The sequence below is a fragment of the Aquarana catesbeiana genome, linkage group LG08 (assembly GCF_042186555.1).
Source record: "Aquarana catesbeiana isolate 2022-GZ linkage group LG08, ASM4218655v1, whole genome shotgun sequence".
Classification (NCBI taxonomy): Eukaryota; Metazoa; Chordata; class Amphibia; order Anura; family Ranidae; genus Aquarana; species Aquarana catesbeiana.
Window position 1 is genome coordinate 61,260,107 of NC_133331.1, and position 22,012 is coordinate 61,282,118.

A 22,012-nucleotide genomic window follows, 5' to 3' on the forward strand; every position below is an offset into this window, starting at 1 on the left:
TGAATAGCCAACACAAAGCATGAGACGTCTGCAGGTTTCATTTCTTCCTCCTTCATATCCTACGGAAAATGCTTCTCTGACAGCTTTGATAGAGAGTAACACATACAGCATATACACAACATTGTTCTGACCATTTTGTGGCAATGTTGGGAACAAGAAGAAAAAAAAAAAAAAAGGTCCCCAAGGAATAGATTCTATTGAAGAGGCACAGAAACAGTGTACACAGCTAAAAACATTTATTCCCCACACAGTATGTACACTTACTTTAACAACGGTTGCCACAGCACTCCAATAATACACCCATCAGCCGACTCAGTTCCCAGGCACGAGAACGGCCTGTGATTGGGCATCTTCAGTAGGCTCCTTCACTGCCCACCATTGGCTCAATCCCCACCACGTGTTCCGCCTGCCATCCAACCCGGAGCAGCCCTTCATCTCGTCTATGCCCATTTTAGACACATCACCCCTGGCCCCAGAGACTTTTGGGAGATGTAGTTCTATGGGGAGGGGAGCTGTGCACGAGATACACCTCCGTACAGGATTTTCTCACGTGCCCACAGAGAGGGCTCGGCGTGCCAGCTGTGGCCGCGTACTATAGGTTTGCCATCACTGGTCTAAGTAGACAGTCAGCACTCACAATACGAAAGGAAATTTTTCAAGTGAGCTTATATTTGATGGCCAAAAACACCTTAAAAAAAAAAAAAATGAAAGTGTATGCTATGACCATAGATTTTCTTAAAACAAAATTAAAAAGAACATACCTCTACTTTTTAAAATAAAATATAACCTGAACAAAAAAAAACACAATATTGAAATAAAATTGTTTTTTTTTAATTTTTTGTTGCATTGGTTTCGCACCATTTTGCGTAATACATTAAAAGGAAAAAAACTACCAAAATGAAATAAAATAATTAGCATGTTGAGCAATAATTTATGCATCTCTATAAAGAATTTCTTTAGCAACAGGGCAAGTTAAGTTAATTAATTTTACAGAAAATAATAATAAAAGGGTACATTAAAATTTTCAATTAGTGTGCAAAAGGTATTTTTTCCTAGTGCGGGGAAGTGTTAAGTAATAAACTAGGCATTTCATGACAACCAATAAACATTGTACATGCTACAGATAAGGCCCAAAACATAGCTTAACTTTTCAAAAATACCTCCAGCACAAAATATACTTTTTTTAACTATAAGGACTATAAGTAAAAACAGTGAGCAAAATTGTTTAAAAGTGCATTTACTTACAACACAGTCAATGACCAAAAGTAATAATGAACATCTGACAGTAATTTTAGTACAGTTATTGGGCTTATTTGATATAGATGTTATTTTAGGGTTTAGAAGAATCTGTGGTGTTAAAAGTATATCCACAGCTAAAATGTTTTCTGTTAGTTTTGGATAATGATCCTATGGTCATCAATTGTGACAGTTCTGTACACTTATGAAGTTGCTTTGGGCAACCCCATGCCACCATATTTTAACAGAGGTAAAATGAATCCTATAAATAATAAAACCTAAATAATTAAACCTTACAGGTTCTAAATACAGTACATTTCTTCCATTTTCATGAAAGCTTTTGCCAGCCTAAACCTGGTATAACCTAACATTTCAATGGAAGAAAAAGCATTGGATTTTTATTCAAGGTGGCCTTTTTATTTGGCTACATTTTGCTATTTTTGACCAGTTTTGATCTGTTTACGCTTCACCATTTTGTGCACTACAGTTTTCTGTGAGAATAAAGAAGTAAATTAAGGGCCAAAATATTAAAATGAAAAGCTGCTGTTCTCCTTTACATACATAGACCCAGAATTTGTGAATGAGAAACTATGTGGGCAAAGGTGTCGGGGATGTTCAACATCTCAGAAACCAGTGGTCCTATTTTTCAGTTATAATGGCCTTTGCTTTTATGGGAAGGTTTCTGCTAGATGTTATCCTATGTTAGACATCCTTGGTAAGATGTATTGTCATTAAGCAAGAAAAAAAGTTAGTAAGACTGGGCAGTAATGTTGGGCCCTTGCATTGGATGACCAGGCTTGGGTGGTAGTGTTCTGGCTCATCCTAGAGTTGTGTGGGTCTATCAAGTTCTTATGTGCCTGTCTCAGCAAACCGTTGGGGTAGCCCCATCAGGATTGAGCCCCATCCGGATTGAGACGTTTGACCAACTAACTGGAAAGATAGCGTCCCATGATAGTGCCATATTGAAGGACACTAAGGTCTTCAGAATGAACCATTCTACTGTTGTGATACTGAAGACTGCATGACCAGGTGCTGCATTTTAAATCTTTTCAAAAGGGCTGGATTGATACAATTGACCAAGCATGGTAATAAATAAATAACGGGCACACAAAAAGTAGTGCCAGAAATTGTGTTTCCTTGTGGTTTAGAGAAAATGAAGTAAGTAAATGCAACATTTCAATTAGATCACATAAATAGCAAATAATAAAAAATAAAAAAAAGTGCAAGACAGAAAAACATACGTGAAAGAGGAAGTGACAATGTTTGTGTTTAGCACCAGTTAGTTTACAAGGCCTAATTAAGATGCACGGAGGAGCAGGCAAGGGGGGACAATGACCTCATTCAGAATTAATTAACATTTTTGCAGGTCCATGGTCTGTTGGTTGATTAATACGGCGTGTGCGTGACTGAAAGTGGGGGAAGAGCTGACTAGGCAAGCTACACAGGCTCAGTTTATTAACACCGTGCATTGGAAACTCTCTACAAAATTTTAAGAGAATTTGGGACTTTCCTGCAGAATGATTTCCCTGCATGGCCATTGTGCAGCTAAACCAAAGTGCTGACAAATTATAGACTTCAAATGACCATCTAAAAGCTGGCATTGTCCGTTATTAATGCAGGGAAAAAAAAAATATGGAACATTGTGTTTAGTTTTTACTCTGCACTTCAACTTTTTATACCAACATTTTTTCATGTCCATCAATGGAATTAAAGCCTAACCCTGGCCAATTTTTTTTTTTTATTTGCTTGTGGAGAGAACAAGACAGGGTTGGTTACAGGCTCTGTTTCCTTTTGTGTTAGGACTATTTCCCCTCATTTCCTGCCTTCACAGGAAGTGAAGGGAAATCTCTCTAATGGAGACACACAAAAACAAAACTAATTTTTTGTAGAGTTGGGAAGAGTTAAAACTATTTTATTGCTGTCTGTGCTTTCCTGTCCAGTGTCACAGAATCAGAAAGTGAGACAGAAATAAAATGGTAATTCTTTCCCTCTTTATCCAAAGTTAAAAAATATATCTGGAGTTGGGCTTAAAGCAAATTTAATTACTGTCTACAACTTACCAAGGCTGGCCCTAGACAGAGCAATTTTCTTTCCTGCAACCACGGGAGCCGTCCCTGCCGGGAGAACACCGCTATTATAGCTGCTAGTAATAATCGCATGTAAGATCCGACAGGCTGGTTGTACCCAAGTTGATTGATCAATCAACTTGGGTACATACAGCCTGCCCATACATGGTTCATTCAGCAGGAACTGGCTGAGGTTCGAACCGTCTATTTTAGACAGTAGTCTCCATGTAAATGCTCCCCATTTTTTCTGCTTTATCTAAAGCTTACTGTTCTCCCACAGTGGCATTTTTAAATATTGCTCTTCCCTTCCCCCAACTTTTTTCGGCAAAGCACTGAAATGAAAACATGCTAAAATTACTTAAATGAGAGTAAAATACAACCTAAAACAAACACTGTTGCAGGCAATTGCCTGGATTGAGGTAATCTATGAGAGCACATCAACAATGACAGCCTCAAAGACCTCAGCTCACTACAGTGAGATGGTCAAAGAATGGATCGCAATATTGGCGCAACTTACAAAGTTGAACGTAGTATGTGTCTAAGAGACAGTCCTGCATACCGACGGAACACATAGGCACCCACACACTGACTGATCATCTACCACTAGCTGGGATGCGAAGGCAAACTAACATTTAGTGCATATGCTATCGGACACGTAAGAATAAAGTCTAGAGGGGTCAGTTTTGTTTCAAGATGGCTGAAATATTCAAACCCCAGGAGTGTAACTACAAGGTGGAAGACAGCCAAGCCTTAGCTGTATATAGGAGTACACAATGGCATGACTATAGAATACATTTAGAGTGGAGCATGATTTTTAGTCCATGGTTTGGAAAGACACACGTCATGTCCACTTCGTGATCCATATCAAAATTGGGTAATTTTTTAGCTTGCAGTCCCATTTGAATGCATTTAATTCCAAGTTTCAGTGTACTCTTTGAGTTTATTCTTTTAAAAAGAAACTCAAAACTACAGCATAAAATGTTCTAATCTAGTATTTCAGATGAGGTGGACAACATATTAACTGATAATTGAAATCAATAGCTTCAGTAAAATCTTCATGGCCATTATGGAAATTTTGATTAGATACGTGAAAAGTGGGACACTTCACTCTCTAGTTTATTATATCTCTTCCAAGGCTCCCGCAGTGAGATTTACATGTAGTATTTTGTGTTTTTTTATCCTGTCCCAATAAACCAGAACAGTGGTGTCACCTTCCCCTAACAGAACTCTACAATTACACAATACAGCCAAATGTTTGTGAACACCTGATCATCATACCTACTATATGCATGAAAGTATGTGGACCCCCCTTCAAATGATTGAGTTCAGGTGTTTCCAGTGAAGGGTACTGTTAATTCTGCAGCTAACAATTACATTTTAGACAAATATCCGCTTCCAACCTTGTGGTAGCAGTTTTGGGAAGGCCGTATTTTGTTCCTCCATGACTGTGCCCCACTGCTTGAAGCCAACACCAAAAAGACATGGTTTGACCAGTTTGCTGTGGAGGAAGTCAAGTGACCTGCACAAGGCCCTGACCTCAAATGTACTGAACACCTTTGGGATGAACTGGAACACCGATTGTGAGTGAAGTCTTCTTATCCAACATTAGTACCTGACCTCACAAATGCTCTTCTAACTGAAACAAGCTAGTCTACGTGTGATAGTCAAGTGTTCATAACTGTTGCCCATATTGTGTATTTGCTATTTCTGCATTATGGGGAATCCATCTGGGTTGAGTGACACCATCATTAGTCTTTTTAAAACCTCAACAGTCGGGCAGACTGTTATGAAATTATGATATATTGTCAAGCCATATAAGATTCAATTTGTCTGTAACCATTCATAACTGAAATATCCATTTTCGGGGTAACATAATCCTTAAATTGAGAATAACTTTCAAGCAGGTAAATCAGGTTAAAAATAAGGCCATTGATTACCTGTGTTTTGGAGAAAGCACAAAGCTGGAAGGTGCAACGTTCAACCTATCCCTATCTTTATTGCTAACAATATTTTACATTTTTGTTATACTATTTTTCAAGTGGAATCTAACAACAGTATACGTTTTAAAGTAGATGTAACACCATTTTTTTTTTATATAATGCTGTTTTCAGTTGTCACCCCATAACAGGAAGTGCCTGACCATGAACCTTCATGACAGTGACACCAGGTGTTATTTTAATATAAGCTGCAGATTTAAAAGATTGAAAAGTTACATTAACATGTTAACAATTATATGATATTTTAGTGATTGGGTTTACATCTATTTTAAGTATTTTTTAGACTGATAGTGTAAAACTTGAAACTGTATCTTTATAATGTTCCAATCTGATATATTTCTGATACATTTCCAATTGTATTGGATATAATTCACAAAAATGCATTTATGTTAGATCCCATTTCAAAAACATTAACAATTTCATTAAAAAAATTTAAATATGGAATATAAAAATAAAGGAAATGAGGGGAGGATTCAGTTGTTAGTGGGAATCAAATATACAGTATATGTGATTTGCAGTTCCACAGCGAGTCCCTGTTATTTTTTTTTAACTAGAGGGAAGTTTAAATCTTTCTAGGAAAATTATAAACCAAATTTCACAACTCCCACCTGAAAAAAAAATTATCAACTGCCTCCGTCCCTCCAGCTGATGAGGAATCTAGTATATTGTTTGTTTTGACTAGAGAAAGGGCTAGAAGGCAAATCAACCCTATTACTTTTGCCTAGCCAATCCACAAGACGCAATGGGGTTAATTTACTAAAGGGAAAAAGACTGTGCACTTTGCAAAGTGCAGTTGCCCTCTTCAAGAGCAGTTGCTCCAGAGCTTGGTAAATGAGCAGAAGCTCTGCTGACTTCCATCATCCAATCATGTGCAAGCAAAAATGCAGTTTTTTAAATTTTCCTTGCACGGGATTGGATACTCTTTGCAAAGTGAAGCCTTACCTCATTTACTAAGCTCTGGAGCAATTTCACTTGCAGAGGGCAACTGCCCTCTGCAAAGTGCACAGTTTTTTTGCCTTTAGTAAATCAACCCCAATGAGTGCTAGATCCTTAATTGGGGGGGGGGGGGGGGGGGAGACAAGGATGGAGAAAAAGTTGGCTGCACTCCAGGAAAGTACAAATGTTAAAACTTTTTTGTTCAGGTCAAACAAGCAAAGAATACTCTCCTGGAACCTCTTCTTCTGATTTGCTTCACTTACAAAGCTGGTTTTAATTGTGGAGGTGTTTAGCACTTGGGTCTTGGGGGTGGGTGACATGACCCAGGGCTTGGGAGCAGTGCATGCTACTTTTTTATCTAGGGAAAAGACAAGTTTAGTGATTTTTTTTCTAACTGCCAAGAGTTAGTCTTTAAAAAAATCTTGTTGTCAATAGGAGAGGTGCTACAATGTTCTGTTTTGCACATCCCTACTGTTCATGCAGGAGCAAAGCATCTAAAACCACCATGACGTTATGGATCCTAAACTTTTTTCCCCTTGTTCAGACTCTCAGGTGAAAGGGTGGCCATAAAATCACATTTTCTGCACATTATCTCAGCAGGTAGGAACATAGGGAAACTATAATAAATAGGCTTTTAAGAAGGGATTGTAGTTTTCCTAAAATTATAATGGGTCGTCTGACCAGCTTACATACAAACTATTTTATATTTTCGATACAAATATTGCTTAATGGTGGTCTTCTTTAAATTATAACATATATGTAATTGGTCACCGTTCATCTCATAAGTGTCCCCATTAGTGGATATTTAACCAGTAAAACTCTCTGTAAACAGGGGAAGTCCAAAAGAGATGAAATTAAAAAAAGTGCAGACGCTCAACTAGAGAGCCTGCTGAAGGGGCCACCTTCCAGGTCCATGGTGCTTGTGAACTCCCAAACAAATGGTGGTCAGAGAAGACTGCTGGTATTTGAAAGCCCTAGAACATTTGAAGACCAGTATGTGTGGGTCCTGGATAAGGCTGGCTTAATAAACCTACAATACTTCTCCAAAATACTTTGGCGTTGAAACCAGCAGACAGGCCAGCATCAACAGTCTGTAAGGTATCTCCTTTTAGAAAAGCCTTCTAGGTGCCAAATTAAGGCAAATAATATGTCATCAAGTTCTGAGCCTAAAAAAATACAACCACAGAGCTGGATTGAGTTGTGCTAAAGTTAGACCCTGGTAATCTCCAGTATTACAAAAGTTGGGTGATCTTCAAGTAATTGTACGATTGTATGCTGGCTGGAAGATTTGGGTCCAGCATGTGGATAAAAGTTCCCAACGCTTGTGCAACTCATGGCTGGAGGAGGAGATCGAAACCAAGAGTGGACCACTGATAACTGCCAGCAGAAAGTATAATCCACGCCCGTGGTTCGTCATGTGAGTTGGCCTTCCGGAATGGGTTCTAAGAGTGGAACGCCAGATTAATGGAAGCACTGGAGTAACCCTCATCACTGGCTGCACTCTGCATGCTATTGTGGTCATCCAGGTCACTGATGCTGGTGCTACTGGAACTGTCCACTTCCAGGGGAGAGAATTCTGTGCTCTCAATGTCCACTTCAATTTCTTCTGCAGAAAATCAAACACTTGTGTTAATAGTCACACACTTGTCAGCACAGTTTACTTAGCACTACACATACAGAAATTGCTATTTTCCGAGATCCACACAGACTCTAATTTACTACATGTTCTGGGCAGCAAAAATAGCCATTGAAACCTCTTGAAAAAGCCCTGTGATTGACTTAGTCCTAATGAAGTGAAAGCTTACTTGGATCATGTTACACAAAAAACTAATCAGTGTCCTGCGGGACATACAATCCCTATTTGATAGGATATGAACCCCCAGGCTCTCTTATTTTCAGGTCTCTGACACCTGAGGCTGACACCGGTTCAATGGTTGGATGGGATTCTGGACGGGTGGACTCTCATTCTCTTCTTGCTCTTTCCTTGTTTTTTCCTCTCACTTTTTCTTTACTTGTTTTTCTTATTCTCCTTGGTGCTATATATCTTTTTTTTTTTTTGGGGGGGGTGTGGCAAACAATTCACCCACCAGCCCCCGCAGATGATCGGATGGGTCACCCGCACCTCACCCCCCCCCCCCCACACGTCGGTAGGCCACCATCCCCGCACTTACCCTGCATCTCCATCCTCCTCGGCGTTACAGTGGCTTCCACTGCGTCTACATCTCCTCATAAGCGCTTCTCCTCTCGGCCAATCGGGTCTCAGGACCCACTTCCTAAATGGCCGGGAGGAGAATCAGGAAGACAACAGCAAATATTAATTTGCTATTGTCACACAAATGAGTGGGCCCGTGGTGCAGTGCCCTTTTTTGAAGCCAATTAGAGTTTCAGGCTCTAATCATGTGCTTCTAAAAAAAAAAAAAAAAAAAAAAAAAAAAAAAAACCCATTGGAATCGATGCATCCAATGCCCTGCATGTAGATTAGGGGCTGGGTGCATAGATTAGGGGGAAGGTGCCTTTGCGCCCGGTATGGACAGGCTACCACTGGTTGTTGTAATTGGACTAGATAAAGTGGAGTAAAAAAATTCAAATTGCAAAAAGATTATCCATGGCTCCCAAGCCAGGGGATAGACTCATCCTTGCCCCAAGCTTTCTGTGGATCCAAGAAAAGAAAGCCGATGGCTCACCGTGGGAAACCTTTTAAGTAAAACATTATTGTATTGGACAGGCAACACGAAACCTCACTTGAAAACTGTCCAATGCATCAAAGTTTTACTTAAAAGGACTCCCACGGTGAGCTATCGGCTTTCTTTTCTTGGATCCATGGAAAGTTTGAGACAAGGACAAGCCTTATGAGCTTTATGAGATTTTCAACGGTATGACTTAGGAATTAATAACTGCATGCCTTGCCCATGGTGTTACAGACAGATGTAAAGCTTTTAGCAAGCTCGGGGTGGGATAGATCCTTTGTCAGGTATTTATTGCTGGGTCCCCACTGGGGAACATTCCCATCATTTTCTAGTTTTAACTGGGGTTTCACATTAGGAATATTTTTTTAAAACTGAATACCAATATCATGGTTCAATCTAATCATCCTGGGACTAGTCAAGCAGAATCCCGTCTTACCTCGCTCAGAGTCGGATCTTTCAGATGACATGGTGGAGCCGACGCTGTCTGTGCGTACCCGCTCTGGTTCCTGACCAGTCTGCAGTTGCTCCAGCCTCCTCTTCAGGTAGCGTTGTTCCCGCTCCAACGTATCCAGTTGGTGCTGGCCCTTCCGCGATGTTTCTTCAAGTTTCTGTAGGAGCCAACGTTTAATAGAGTGATTTTTTTTTAATCACGTCAAGACAAAAAAAATCATATTTTTTTAAAACATTTTTTTTTTAAACATGAATTTCATATTTAATTTTAGGGGGCTTTTCGTAGACGTTTTCCTGCGTTCAGCGCCCGGACAAGGTCATCCAGTGTCCAGGGCTAAGATTCCAAACTGCACTGCACTTCCCCCAGAGTCGGGGGGTATAGCGGTGCACGCAGCACTGAAACACACTTTAATAGCAGTACACATTTTATCCTACTTTAGAACATGGGGAATAATAGTGATGTAAAAAAAAAAAAAAATGCCCTCGGCATCGACTTTTGCTGCGTTTGGCATTTGAACACACGCATTTTTAACAGCATTGTGTTTGAATGCAAAAGGTGCTTACACAAGTCTTACACCAGCTAATTTTCACATCTTTCCAGGCTTTCCATAGCTGCTTTGCCAAAAAAAAAAAAAAAAATGTAAACAGACCTCTAAAGCTAAGATTAACACACACACACACATTTCAGTTGTACTTACCTTAATGTGTACTTTGGCTTTATTTAACAGCCCCAGCGTTGTGTGCCTAGAGCTGTCTGGTTCTAGAGGAATGAGTGACTTTAGCCGTTCTAGACACAGACGTAAATGAGCCCTCCTGTAGAACAAAGAATAAGGATCATAAGCAACATTGCAGGGTGGATAAAAAGCAACGATTTTTTATTTTTTTTGAAAATCTAAAAAATTAGATTTTTTTGGTTTTTATCACATTTATTTTAATAAAATGCTTTTGGAGTAATAATCTATCTAAAGATAGTTATCTATTTAAGATACATTAATAATTTTATTTATTCAGCATTAAATGGAGCTTAGTTATGTAGAATGAGGCTGTATTTTCTGCAGTATTTACATTTTTGGTAAACTCATTCAATGAATCCAAGCTCTGTAAGCTGAAATAACATGCACTGCATTGATGATTTCACGCAATTTTTTGTGTTGTAATATATATATATATATATATATATATATATACACACACACACATATACAGTATATAACATATAACAGTATATAACGTATCACAAACTGCAAAGTAGATATAGGACTGAAAACTGCTAACTCCCTGCAGTTTCAAATGACCTGAAACATCCACAATACTGGCAGCCAGAGGCCATGTGACTTAGCTTGCCTGGGCTTTAGGTCACATGAGGGAGCTTTGGGAGCAGCTATTCTTTACGAGAAGAATGAGGAACAAAAAAGTAAGAGCAGGAAGATTACTTTTCATGGGAGTCACATAGGTCTATTTATAAAGCAGCGAATGTGACTTTCAGCAGACATTCTCCGGTGGAGAATGAAATACTGTCACATAGACCTGGAGTATTCTCCTGCAGAGAATATTTGGTAAAGGTGAGATCCACTGCTTTAAAGATAGTATGCCCCATAATCATGATCCCTTCTTAATGTGAAGGTTTACTGCTATGTATGTATTTTATTATTATTATTATCAGTGGTAGTTATTATTAAATATTATTATATGCTGAATTTTTATATAGCTTATTTTTTCCACAACTATTTCCAAACTGCGGTTTAAATTTTTTTTGGGGGAAATTGGCTAAACTTCTGTGGAGTCTTTTTATATGAAGGCTTTATCTGTAGCGTGCATACTGCGCACGCCACCCCTGGCACGTCCGCCTCCTGCTGCCAAACCACTTGTTTCAACTTAACACCTTCCTGGCCAGGCACACATGACTCAAAGACGTTGGATGGCCGGTTAAGAAATGCTCTACCAATATACAAAATTTTCATACACCAAGGCTTTAAAAAAAAAGAAATCTTTGTTGACCGCTCAAATGGCCGTATAGTAAAACCCATGCACACGTGAATCGTATAAGATACAACTTTTTACATTATTATTCAGATGATCATTTTTTTTATTAAAAACAACCTAAAAGCCTTCATCGTTGAAATGACTTTCCAACCATTAATAATATGCAGGGCTTTTTTTTCTCGGAGAATAGGTGCAGGAACTCCCACGGTCTGAGTCACCCCTTATCTCTGCCCCCTACCCACCTCTGACCACCGTCCCTTGATTCCACCCCCTACCCACCTACCAGTACTGCCCCTTTTTAGAGAATACAGAACCAAGTATCATTTTGTGGTGCTAAATAATTTGTATAAAACATGTTAATGATAAAAAGAAAAGCAGTAAAATAGATCCCCTGTAGTCAGCAACAATAGAATCCCAGCAATAGATCCCCACACAACAATAGACTCCCCCAGCAACAATGGACTCCACCCCAACAACAATAGATTCCCTGCAGCAACAGTGAACCACCCACAACAAAATATCCACCCAAGCAACATTAGACGCCCCCCAGCAGCAACAACAGATCTCCCAGCAGCCAGCATCAATGGATCCTCCAGCAGCCAGTAAAAATAGACCTCTCCCTCAACAGTAGATTCCCTTCCAGCAACATAAGACCCCCCAGCAACAATAGATTCCCCATCAGCAACAATAGACCCTCACACAAAATCAGATCCCCACCAGTGACAATAGATCCCCCAACATCCAATATCAATAGACCCTCCAGCACACCCCACACCCCATGCTATTACATACATTTAGTGCTGAAGGTGCCGGACCTGCGTTCCCCCGCGTTCCCGCTGAAAAAAAGCCCTGATAATATGGGGAACATGTTAAGCACATCTGAGAAAAAAATATGTATCTAAATACCTAATCTACAGATGGCCATACATGTTACAATATATTTGTACAATCTTCTTGTACCAAATCTATGCAATGTGAGGGCCATAGGTGTGCGCAGCCTATTGCATTAGGTGTGCACCCCAAAGCTCAAACACATATGCGTGTGTATACTGTATATGCTGACGGTGTCAGTAGAGTAGTGGATGGTGTCATTAGGGCAGAGATTGGTGTTTGTGGGGCAGTGGACGGTGCCAGTAGTTTTCATTTTTATTATTTTTTTTACAATTTTATTTATTTTTATTTTTTTTTTTTTTTAGGAGAAAAAGTAAAAAAAAAGGAAACAAAAAAAGTAGAAAAAAAGAAACATTTTTTTTATTTTGTGAAATATCAGGGGTCTAAACAGGGGGAATGTGGGCCACACGGGGTGATTAGGGTGTGCACGCCTATGGTGAGGGCCTACAATCCATTCACTTTATGTTCATTTGTTAAAGCGGAGTTCCTCCCCCCCTCCGGTGTCACATTTGGCACCTTTCAGGGGGAGGGGGGAGCAGATACTTGTCTAATACAGGTATTTTGCTCCCACTTCCTGGGCATAGATACCCGAGCCACTCGTGGGTATCTACGCCACTTCCGGCGCCTTCTCCGCCCCCCCGCTGTCTTCTAGGAGACACACAGGTCCCAGAAGACAGCAAGGACCAGTGGGATAGCGCAGTGCAAGTTGCGCATGCGCAGTAGGGAACCAGGAAGTGAAGCCGCACGGCTTCACTTCCTGATTCCCTTACCGAAGATGTTGGCGGCAGCACCTGACAGCCGAGGGATGGATCGGCTTCGGGTGCCGACATCGCGGGCGCCCTGGACAGGTAAGTGTCCTTATCTTAAAAGTCAGCAGCTGCAGAATTTGTAGCTGCTGACTTAAAAAAAAAAAAAATTGGCGGACCTCCGCTTTAAGGCCCCGGCGCGAAATGTTGGTGGATCGAAAGCAAATTGTACAGGTTAGTAGTAGTTGTACTGTTGATTTAGCTAATGAAACATAGAAAAGTGATGGCAGAAAAAAGACCAAGTGGTCCATAGAGTCTGACCCTTTTTCCTTTATTTTTTTCTATATAATTTATACATGTTTTTGTATTATTTTGTTAACTTTTTTGTCCAAGTATAAATCTATAAAAATGGGGTGATCAATTAGAGTGTGCCCAGGCACATCCAGCACAGCCCTTGTGCACGTCTATCGTATACGGTGTTAGTTTACCTTTTTATTTTTTCTGAAAAGGTGAACTAACACTTTAAGTTTAAGGCCTCATTCACATAGCCGTAAAAAAAACCCATATACAAGCGTTTTTTAAATTACAGATCTGAATGCTACCGTATTATTTTCAATGGAGCCATTCACACAGGTAAGTAAACCTGAGCTGCGTTCAGATCTGTAACACAGAATCCAAAAATCTGTGTCGGGCGGACTTTTTGACTGGACTGGTCCGACGGGACGAATCCATCAGACAATCTGACCGTGTGTGGGCTTTTTCGGTCGAAAATCAGACGGACCTTAGATTTGGAACATGTTGCAAATCTTTCCGATGGACTTGAGTCCGGTCGAAAAATCTGCTCGTCTGTATGCTAGTCCGACGGACGAAAACCCACGCTAGGGCAGCTATTGGCTACTGGCTATCAACTGCCTTATTTTAGTCCGGTCGTACGTCATCACGTACGAATCTGTCGGACTTTGGTGTGATCGTGTGTAGGCAAGTCCGTTCGTTCGAAAGTCCGTCGGACCTTTGATGCCGAAAAGCCCGCCCGTGTGTACACGACATAAAAATATGCGTGTTACGTGCTTACGCATGCATACGCGTTTGTAAGCGCGTAAATTAACTCTAAACAAAGGGGGGAAATAAATGATTATAAAACAATTTATGTACACATACTCGTAGTTATTCGTTTAAACGCATCTATGTACTTACACAGGAACTTTTCTCCTAGAAAACACATGTATAATAACATCAGTAACATTTTTATCAGAGGGGTTCATTTTCATCCATTGGCCTTATAAGAAAAATTAACAAAAAAAAAAAAATTGGCAATAAAAAGCTAATCAGCTAAAAAAATAATATAAAGTAAATACGCAGGAATTAAAAAGAGAATTAGCTCTGATTAATGGACAGGGCATGCTGGGTATTGCAGTGCTGTGGGAGATTCCACAGCTCACTCCTCCTGCTCCACCCCTTTACAGTACAAATTTAGATCTGTTCTATTTTTGAAAATGAACACAAAACCGCAAGAAAAAAAAAATTGTTTTGACTCTTTTCCAGAGAGAGACACATGACTCCGGCCTGAAGTGCAGAGGGGGAGGTCAGGATTTTGTCTACAGTGATTTTAATTACATCGGCATGCTCTGTGCAAGTTCCTTCTTCAGCCTTCCTCAACCTCCTTACCCTAACTGAACCCTTGACATACAGTGCCTTGAAAAAGTATTCATACCTCTTGAAATTTTCCACATTTTGTCATGTTACAACCAAAAATTTAAATGTATTTTATTGGGATTTTATGTGATAGACCAACACAAAGTGGCACATAATTGTGAAGTGGAAGGAAAATGATTTATATGACCAAAGAAAATGTCATGATGACATATATAAAGTGCATATATTCAAAGGGTGCATTCTGAAAGTGGTCTGCAAGTTTCCATTACATTTATTTTTCCTCTGCACTTGGACGCTTTTTTCCTCCCCCTTTCCTCTGCACCAAATCGATTGGACTACTGTTTTTTGAACTTCACATTATCTATCATTGCATTTATACTTTGGTTGAATCTATTACTGCATTTGCACTTTGAATTTATTCACCTTTTGAATATATGCACTTTATGTCATTATGACATTTTCTTTGATCATATAGAGATTGCACTTTAATATTTGGTTTTTATGAGTGTATACATATAGCGCTGCTTCACTTGATTGTTATTATTTCTCTGATTAATGCTCCATTTTCCCGGCCTGTCAGTTTAGTTTAGTGGGCGGTCATGTCTTGGTAGGTTTGCAGTTGTGCCATCCTCTTTCCATTTTCAGATGATGGACTGAACAGTGCTCCATGAGATGTTCAAAGCTTGGGATATTTTTTTTTATTATAACCTAACCCTGCTTTAAACTTCTTTACCAACTTTATCCCTGACCTGTCTGGTTTGTCCCTTGGTCTTCATGATGCTGTTTGTTCGCTAAGGATCTCTAACAAACCTTTGAAGACTTCACAGAACAGCGGGATTTATACTGAGATTAAATTACACAAAAATGGTCTCTATTTACTAATTAAGGTGACTTCTGAAGGCAATTTGTTCTACCAGATTTTAGTTAGGGGTATCAAAGTAAAAGGGCTGAATACAAAGGCATGCCACACTTTTCAGATATTTATTTGTAAAAAATGTGGAAAACCATTTATCATTTTCCTTCCACTTGATAATTATGTGCCACTTTGTGTTGGTCTATCACATAAAATACATTTACGTTTTTGGGTGTAACATGACAAAATGTGGAATATTTCAAGGGGTATCTCTGGAGCCAGGTGAGTATAGATCCGCTTTATGTACGCCTGTGTGAAAGAGGCCTAAAGGCTTATTTAAATAGATGCAGAGGGCCATACATCATAAGAAAATGTGTATTTCTGCACCCAGGAGTCACAGGTACTTGCCTCAAATCAATGACAGGCTGCGGTTGTACGCTGGTAGCTGCACATCCAAGCATTTACATGCATACAGGAACAGACGTACAGCCCTTGACCCACACTGTCTGGACCTAGCAGTGCACATTCATCCCTGTACGTATGTAGATGCTCAGATGTGAATCAGGTAGGCTGTATGAGGTCCCATAATTCCTAACGGTGGCGTGAAACGTCTTAAAAATTTGACACCAGCGCGGTTTCTGAAGGTTATATGCTGAAGCCAGTGAGCCACTACCAATGTCCCAACGTAAATGTCTGCATGTTTTTCTGAATTTTTGTGTGGCTCGGATTTTACATCTTCCAATAAATAAACGTGTCATTTTTTTAGGAACATCAGTCAGGTTTGAGGTCCCCTGTGTGGAATCACACTTCAAAATAAACCTCCCTTTTCAAAAATTCATGTTCCCCTCGGCAGGTCTTTCATCTTCGTATATGAAGCAGAAGTGGCTGCTCTGGTGTGGGCAGCCGTTGCACACATGAAAGCCCCAACTCCTACCACCGTATAAGAATTACTTCTCAAACACGTAGCCAGGAAGTCATCTGCAATCTCACCGCATCCACCACTTCCTCCACCTGCCATGTCATTCAGGAACCTGCTGCTTATATAACAGACCCTTTTCTCAGGATCAGAGATGGCTCAGTTTGGCCGCTTTAAACGACAAATTGGCCTGGTTTCTATGGGCAATATGGACAAGTGAAAGCATAAATAATCACACCTTTATAAGGTTGAGGCAGCTCGTCTCAGTCAACTTTAACTCAAGTCAACTCTTGTTTATGTACAGGACAGTGTTTTGTGGAAGCGGCCATCTTGACAACACCAGCCCAATGTTTTCTTGATACATGGCAGACTGTAATCTCCTCCTAGCTCCAAAACAAAATGGATATTTTGCTGTAAATGGTCACTTTAAAAGACTAATTGGACTGTTTTCCTCAGTTTAGGCTGATATCTATTCTTCTACATATTTTTGGTAAAAAAAAAAAATTGCAATAAGCGTATATTGATTGGTTTGCGCAAAAGTTATAGCATCTACAAAATAGGGGATATATTTATAGCATTTTTATTATTATTATTATTTTTTTTTTACTAGTATTTTTTTTACTAGCCTTACTGTGACATTATGGCGGACACATCGGACAATTTTGACACATTTTTGGAACCATTGGCATTAATACAGTGATCAGTGCGATTAAAAATGCATTGATTACTGTAAAAATGTCACTGGCAGTGAAGAAGTTAACACTAGGGGGCGATCAAGGGGTTAACTTTGTTCCCTAGGAGGTGATTCTAACTGAAGGGGGAGGGGCTGACTACAGGAAGTGACAGATGGTGGTTTCTAGCTAATAGGAACACAGGATCTGTCACTCCTGTCAGAACAGAACAGGGAAGCGTGTGTTTATACACACGCGTCCCTGTTCTGTGTCTCCTGGTCACGATCGCTCGTGGCCAGCAGTCATCGCAACCGTTGGCCACAAGCATCAGCACCCCCGCTGTGCAGCAGGCGCTCGCCTGCTATGCGGACCCCGCAAGATCACGTACAGTAATGTGGTTTCGCGCAGGGGGGCCAACCTGTCAGCAGTAAAACTGCGGCTGGTCCGGAAGTGGTTAAACCCTCCTATCCTTTTACAGCCAAGGATTCTGCTTCTGTTTGATCTGCAACTGCCATGGTTCTGCACATGTGATCAGCTATGACACCAGCCATTTGATGGTTTGACAGTTTGGTTGAGGGCATTCCAGGAATGTATCTGTTTTTTGAAACTGTTATATCCAATGGGTTTGGTGTTACTTTATGATTTACTGCTGTTCGGGGGCTCTGGGCTTCAGAAAAATGTCGATCTCCAGCAAGAAGAACCAGGAGCAATGCTGGAGGCAATTTATAGCACACACTCATTTTGGTAACATAAATATTAATGTGGAATGTTTTTCTTGCTAAATAACATTTTTTATCAAGTTGTTATGGGTTAAGTTCCACTTTAAGGTCTCACTCCTTTAAAAAGATGGACACAGCCATCTTGTCTCACAAGTGTGTAAGTGACAGTGTATAGTGGGGGCCCAGCGTTTTCCTGGTGCAAATTATCATGGGAGCCTTCGGCCATCTTTTATCATAATTCGATCTCGCCTGAACCAAGATTAGAAAAAGCACGTCCTTTATAGCAACAATCAAGCCAATAAAAAACAGCAGAGTCAATGGAATAAATCCTGTGACCCCTGACTGACAAATTCCTAAAACCTCCTACATCCCATTAGCCCTCCCTAATTCTAAGCAAGACCATCATCCTCCCCGTCCTGGCCCCAGGCCCCTCACCTCCACTGCCCACACATTCCCATGGCATAGAGGGGACTGCAGGAACAAGATGTCATTAGAGAAGTGCAAGGGTCAGAGATGATGTGCCCAGCACTGTAACCCATAGTAACACGTCACAGGTCAGGTCACTGAACCCGTTTATTAGGAATTAAATATTGTAAAGAGCTGCTATATAAATCCTGTATAATATTATTATTATTAATAATAATAGCAATGATAATAATAATAAATAATAATAATCACCATCAATAATAATAATAATAAAAAGATAACCTAAAGAGCTGCTATATAAATCCTGTATAATAATAATAATAATAATAATAATAATAGCAAATTAGAATAATAATCACCATCAATAGTAATAAATAAAAAAAAGATAATCCACAAATTGAACACATATAGAGAAAAATTAGGCTTACCTATTTTTTTCTAATTCATTGTGTGTTGACCTGAAAAGGCAAGAATAAAATATTATTATTAATAATAATAAAAATAATAACAATACTACTATAGAACAAATTGTGACAATACAAGATTATTTAACAATAAATTTAAAGTAGACATAGACATAAATCCTAAATAATGATATTTAGCTTGCTAACGCACTGTATATCATAGATAATTGACATGTTTTTCATAACATTTCAGTTTTCTCCTATTTTGTACCCTTTGTTACATGTCAGTGCTGCTGATCCCCTGCAGCAGCTTACTGTCTCCTGATGGTGACAGCTGTGGGCCATGCCTGTGTAAAGTGTATTGAAAATGACACTAGTAGTCTCCATCAGAAGCTCATATGACAGGGTGACAACGCAGGAATAATGTCACATGACATGTCGGGGGGGGGGGGGGGGGGATGAGTTGTTACCCTACAGCAGGAAGTGCCTGAACAAACACCATTATGGAGGGGGGGAGGATTATCAGAGATTATTTTAATGAAAGATGCAGATTTAAGGAGGGACTCCAGTCTTTCCTTCTGTCTTGTTTAGTTGTACCGGATCCTCTCATGTACTGAAATAGCTTATTTGGATTTCACTGCACACTCTTCTCCCAATGAGCATTAGAAGCTGCATCCAGCATCATCTCACTCTTTCCTCCCTAATTGACTTTCTCTGGCCTGCCCCTTTCATTCCCTGGATTTCAGGTCTTTCAATCATGAAGGCTCAGCATCACATGTAGGGGTTACCTAGGGTGGTCTATAAGCCAATGAAGCTCGCCCACTCCTCCAACCTGACATCTACCCATCAAGGCATTTTTACATTTGCATAACTCCTCCCAAGAGCCAGCCCACTACTTGCATGGGGTCTGAAGGTTCTTGAGAAATATACTGAGGCAGGGCGCTGTAATGTTTTCAGGAAGCTCTGTATTGCTTCCTGCTGGCCCCTCCCACCGGCCATGATCTGCCATGCACGACATAGGTCAAAATAAGGTATGTATTAAAAATTGAAAGGATTCATGAAATAAATTATTAGTGTGTTGATGAGGGAACAACCAGCATAAGACAAATATAAGCAGATGAAACAGCCTTAAAAATATTGAAAATGATGTTTGAGACTAAAGTGGATGTAAACCCGAAATTTATATATTTTTTTTATGTCATAGTGTAGAGTATAAGATTTCCTATCATTTGAGTCCAGTCTTGCCACAAAGAGTTAATCCAGCTCTGAGCAATCCTCTTTTATTGTTCAGTGAGATAAATCTTGACAAACAGAGAAAAACTTTGTCAAATCCTCCCCCTTGCTGTGAGTGACAGGTGATTTATATATCTGGTGCCTTAGCTTAAGACATGCATTATTTTTTAATTCCTCCCCCACTCCTTTCTTCAGCAGCTCTGCAAGGATTGGCTGTTCCACACCTCAGCATGATTTGGCATGCTGAAGTCATGTGGTGACTTTCCTGTCTTCACTGGATGTTAGAGATCATAGCAGAAGTTCAGTGTAAGAAATACACAGGAGAAAATGCATATTGACAAGGGGAGTGTAGAGGTGGGCGGGGAGTCTACTGACATCATGACTCCACCCACCGAGCTCCAGACAACAGACCCACCCACAGAATCTGCAGTTTTTCGGCTCTCATAACAGACAGAGGGGAGACATTTGACAGGTAAAGATACATGCAGGAGGCATGTATATCCTTATAGATAACCCCTATGGCAGTAGTTTAGAAAGGATGACATTGGGTTTACATCCACTTTAAACTGGAACTGCACTCTGCTCACATAATTTGGAATAAAAACATCTTTACCATTCTGAAGCTTCCCTCCAACAACTTTGCATATTATTTTATATATACTGCGATTCTGTACTTGCCAAATATGCTGCAGAAATCTCCTTCCACTAAGTCTGGCTGCAACCATTTTAACCACTTGCTTACTGGGCATTTAAACCCCCCTCCTGCCCAGACCAATTTTCAGCTTTCAGCGCTGTCGAACTAAAATGACAATTGTGCGGTCATACAACACTGTACCCAAATGAAATTTTTATCATTTTTCTCCCACAAATAGAGCTTTCTTTTGGTGGTATTTGATCACAGCTGGGATTTTTATTTTTTGCTAAACAAACAAAAAAAGATGGAAAATTTTGAAAAAAAAAAAAAAAATCATGTTTCATAGTTTGTTATAAAATTTTGCAAACAGGTAATTTTTCTCCTTCATTGATATGCGCTGATGAGGCGGCACTGGTGGGCACCGATAGGCTGCACTGATGGGCACAGATAGGCACAGTTAAGGCGGCACTGATAGGCACAGTTAAGGCAGCACTGATGGGCACAGATAAGGCGGCACTGATGGCCATTGATGGGCGCTGATGGGTGGCACGGATGGGGGGCACTGATGGGCAGTGATGGGCGGCACTGATGGGCACTTATCGGTAGGTGACACTGATGGGCACTGATAGGTGGCACTGATGTGCAGCACTGTTGTGGCACTGATGTGGGCGCTGATGGGTGGCACTGTGGGTGCTGATGGGTGGCACTGATGGGTGGCACTGTGGGCACTGATAGGTGGCACTGTGGGCACTGATGGATGGCACTGTGGGCACTGATGGATGGCACTGATGTGTGACGCTGGTGGGCACTGGTAAGCGGCACTGCTCCCTTTTCTTAGGTGTCACTGGCAGGGGGCAGATGATCGCTGTGATCGGGACTGATGTCCCTCTCACGGCTGCCGGTGATCGGCTTTTTTTTTTTCCTCCTCACGCTGTCAGCGCAAGGAAAAAAAATAGCCAATTACCGGCTCTGTTTACATCACATGATCAGCTGTCATTGGCTGACAGCTGATCATGTGGTAAGGGGTCAAGACCGACCCCTTACTCTGATCTGTGATCAGGCGAGTCTCACAGACTCGCTGATCACCGAGCGCGCCCTGCAGGGGGCGCGCAGGCCGCTCGTGCACCGGACGACGTCAATAGACGTCGTCCCGGCAATGTAGATCCGCGCTGTTGCCGTCATTTGGCAATAGCGTGGATATGAAGCGGTTAAAGGGTTTGTAAAGGTATTTTTTTTTTTGTAAAAATAACAAACATGTTATACTTACCTCCACTGTGCAGCTCGTTTTGCACAGAGTGGCCCCGAACCTGGTCTTCTGGGGTCCCTCGGCGGCTGTCTCGGCTCCTCCCAAAAAAACTAAACACCTTCATGTGAGCTCTCTCGCATAGTGTTTAGTTCTTGCGGGCGCGCTCCCGTGATACAGCTGGTGGATATAGCCGCCCACTGTATCACTCGGCCCCACCCCCCCGGCGCGCCGCGTCATTGGATGTGATTGACAGCAGCGCGAGCCA

At 40.7% G+C, this 22,012-nt stretch overlaps 1 protein-coding gene across 2 annotated transcripts in view; it reads right to left on the reverse strand.

The window, feature by feature from the left end:
* Nucleotides 1-815: 815 nt before the first annotated feature.
* MXI1 (MAX interactor 1, dimerization protein) overlaps nucleotides 816-22,012 on the reverse strand; it is a 51,466-nt gene continuing 30,269 nt past the window's right edge. For both annotated transcript variants that reach the window (XM_073595905.1, XM_073595906.1), the window contains exons 3-6: nucleotides 18,659-18,688; nucleotides 10,071-10,185; nucleotides 9,359-9,530; nucleotides 816-7,841 (exon numbers count right to left, since the gene is read on the reverse strand). In XM_073595905.1, coding sequence (XP_073452006.1) covers nucleotides 7,678-7,841; nucleotides 9,359-9,530; nucleotides 10,071-10,185; nucleotides 18,659-18,688 — 481 coding nt within the window. In that variant the 3' untranslated portion in view covers nucleotides 816-7,677. The remainder of the gene's footprint in view (nucleotides 7,842-9,358; nucleotides 9,531-10,070; nucleotides 10,186-18,658; nucleotides 18,689-22,012) is intronic.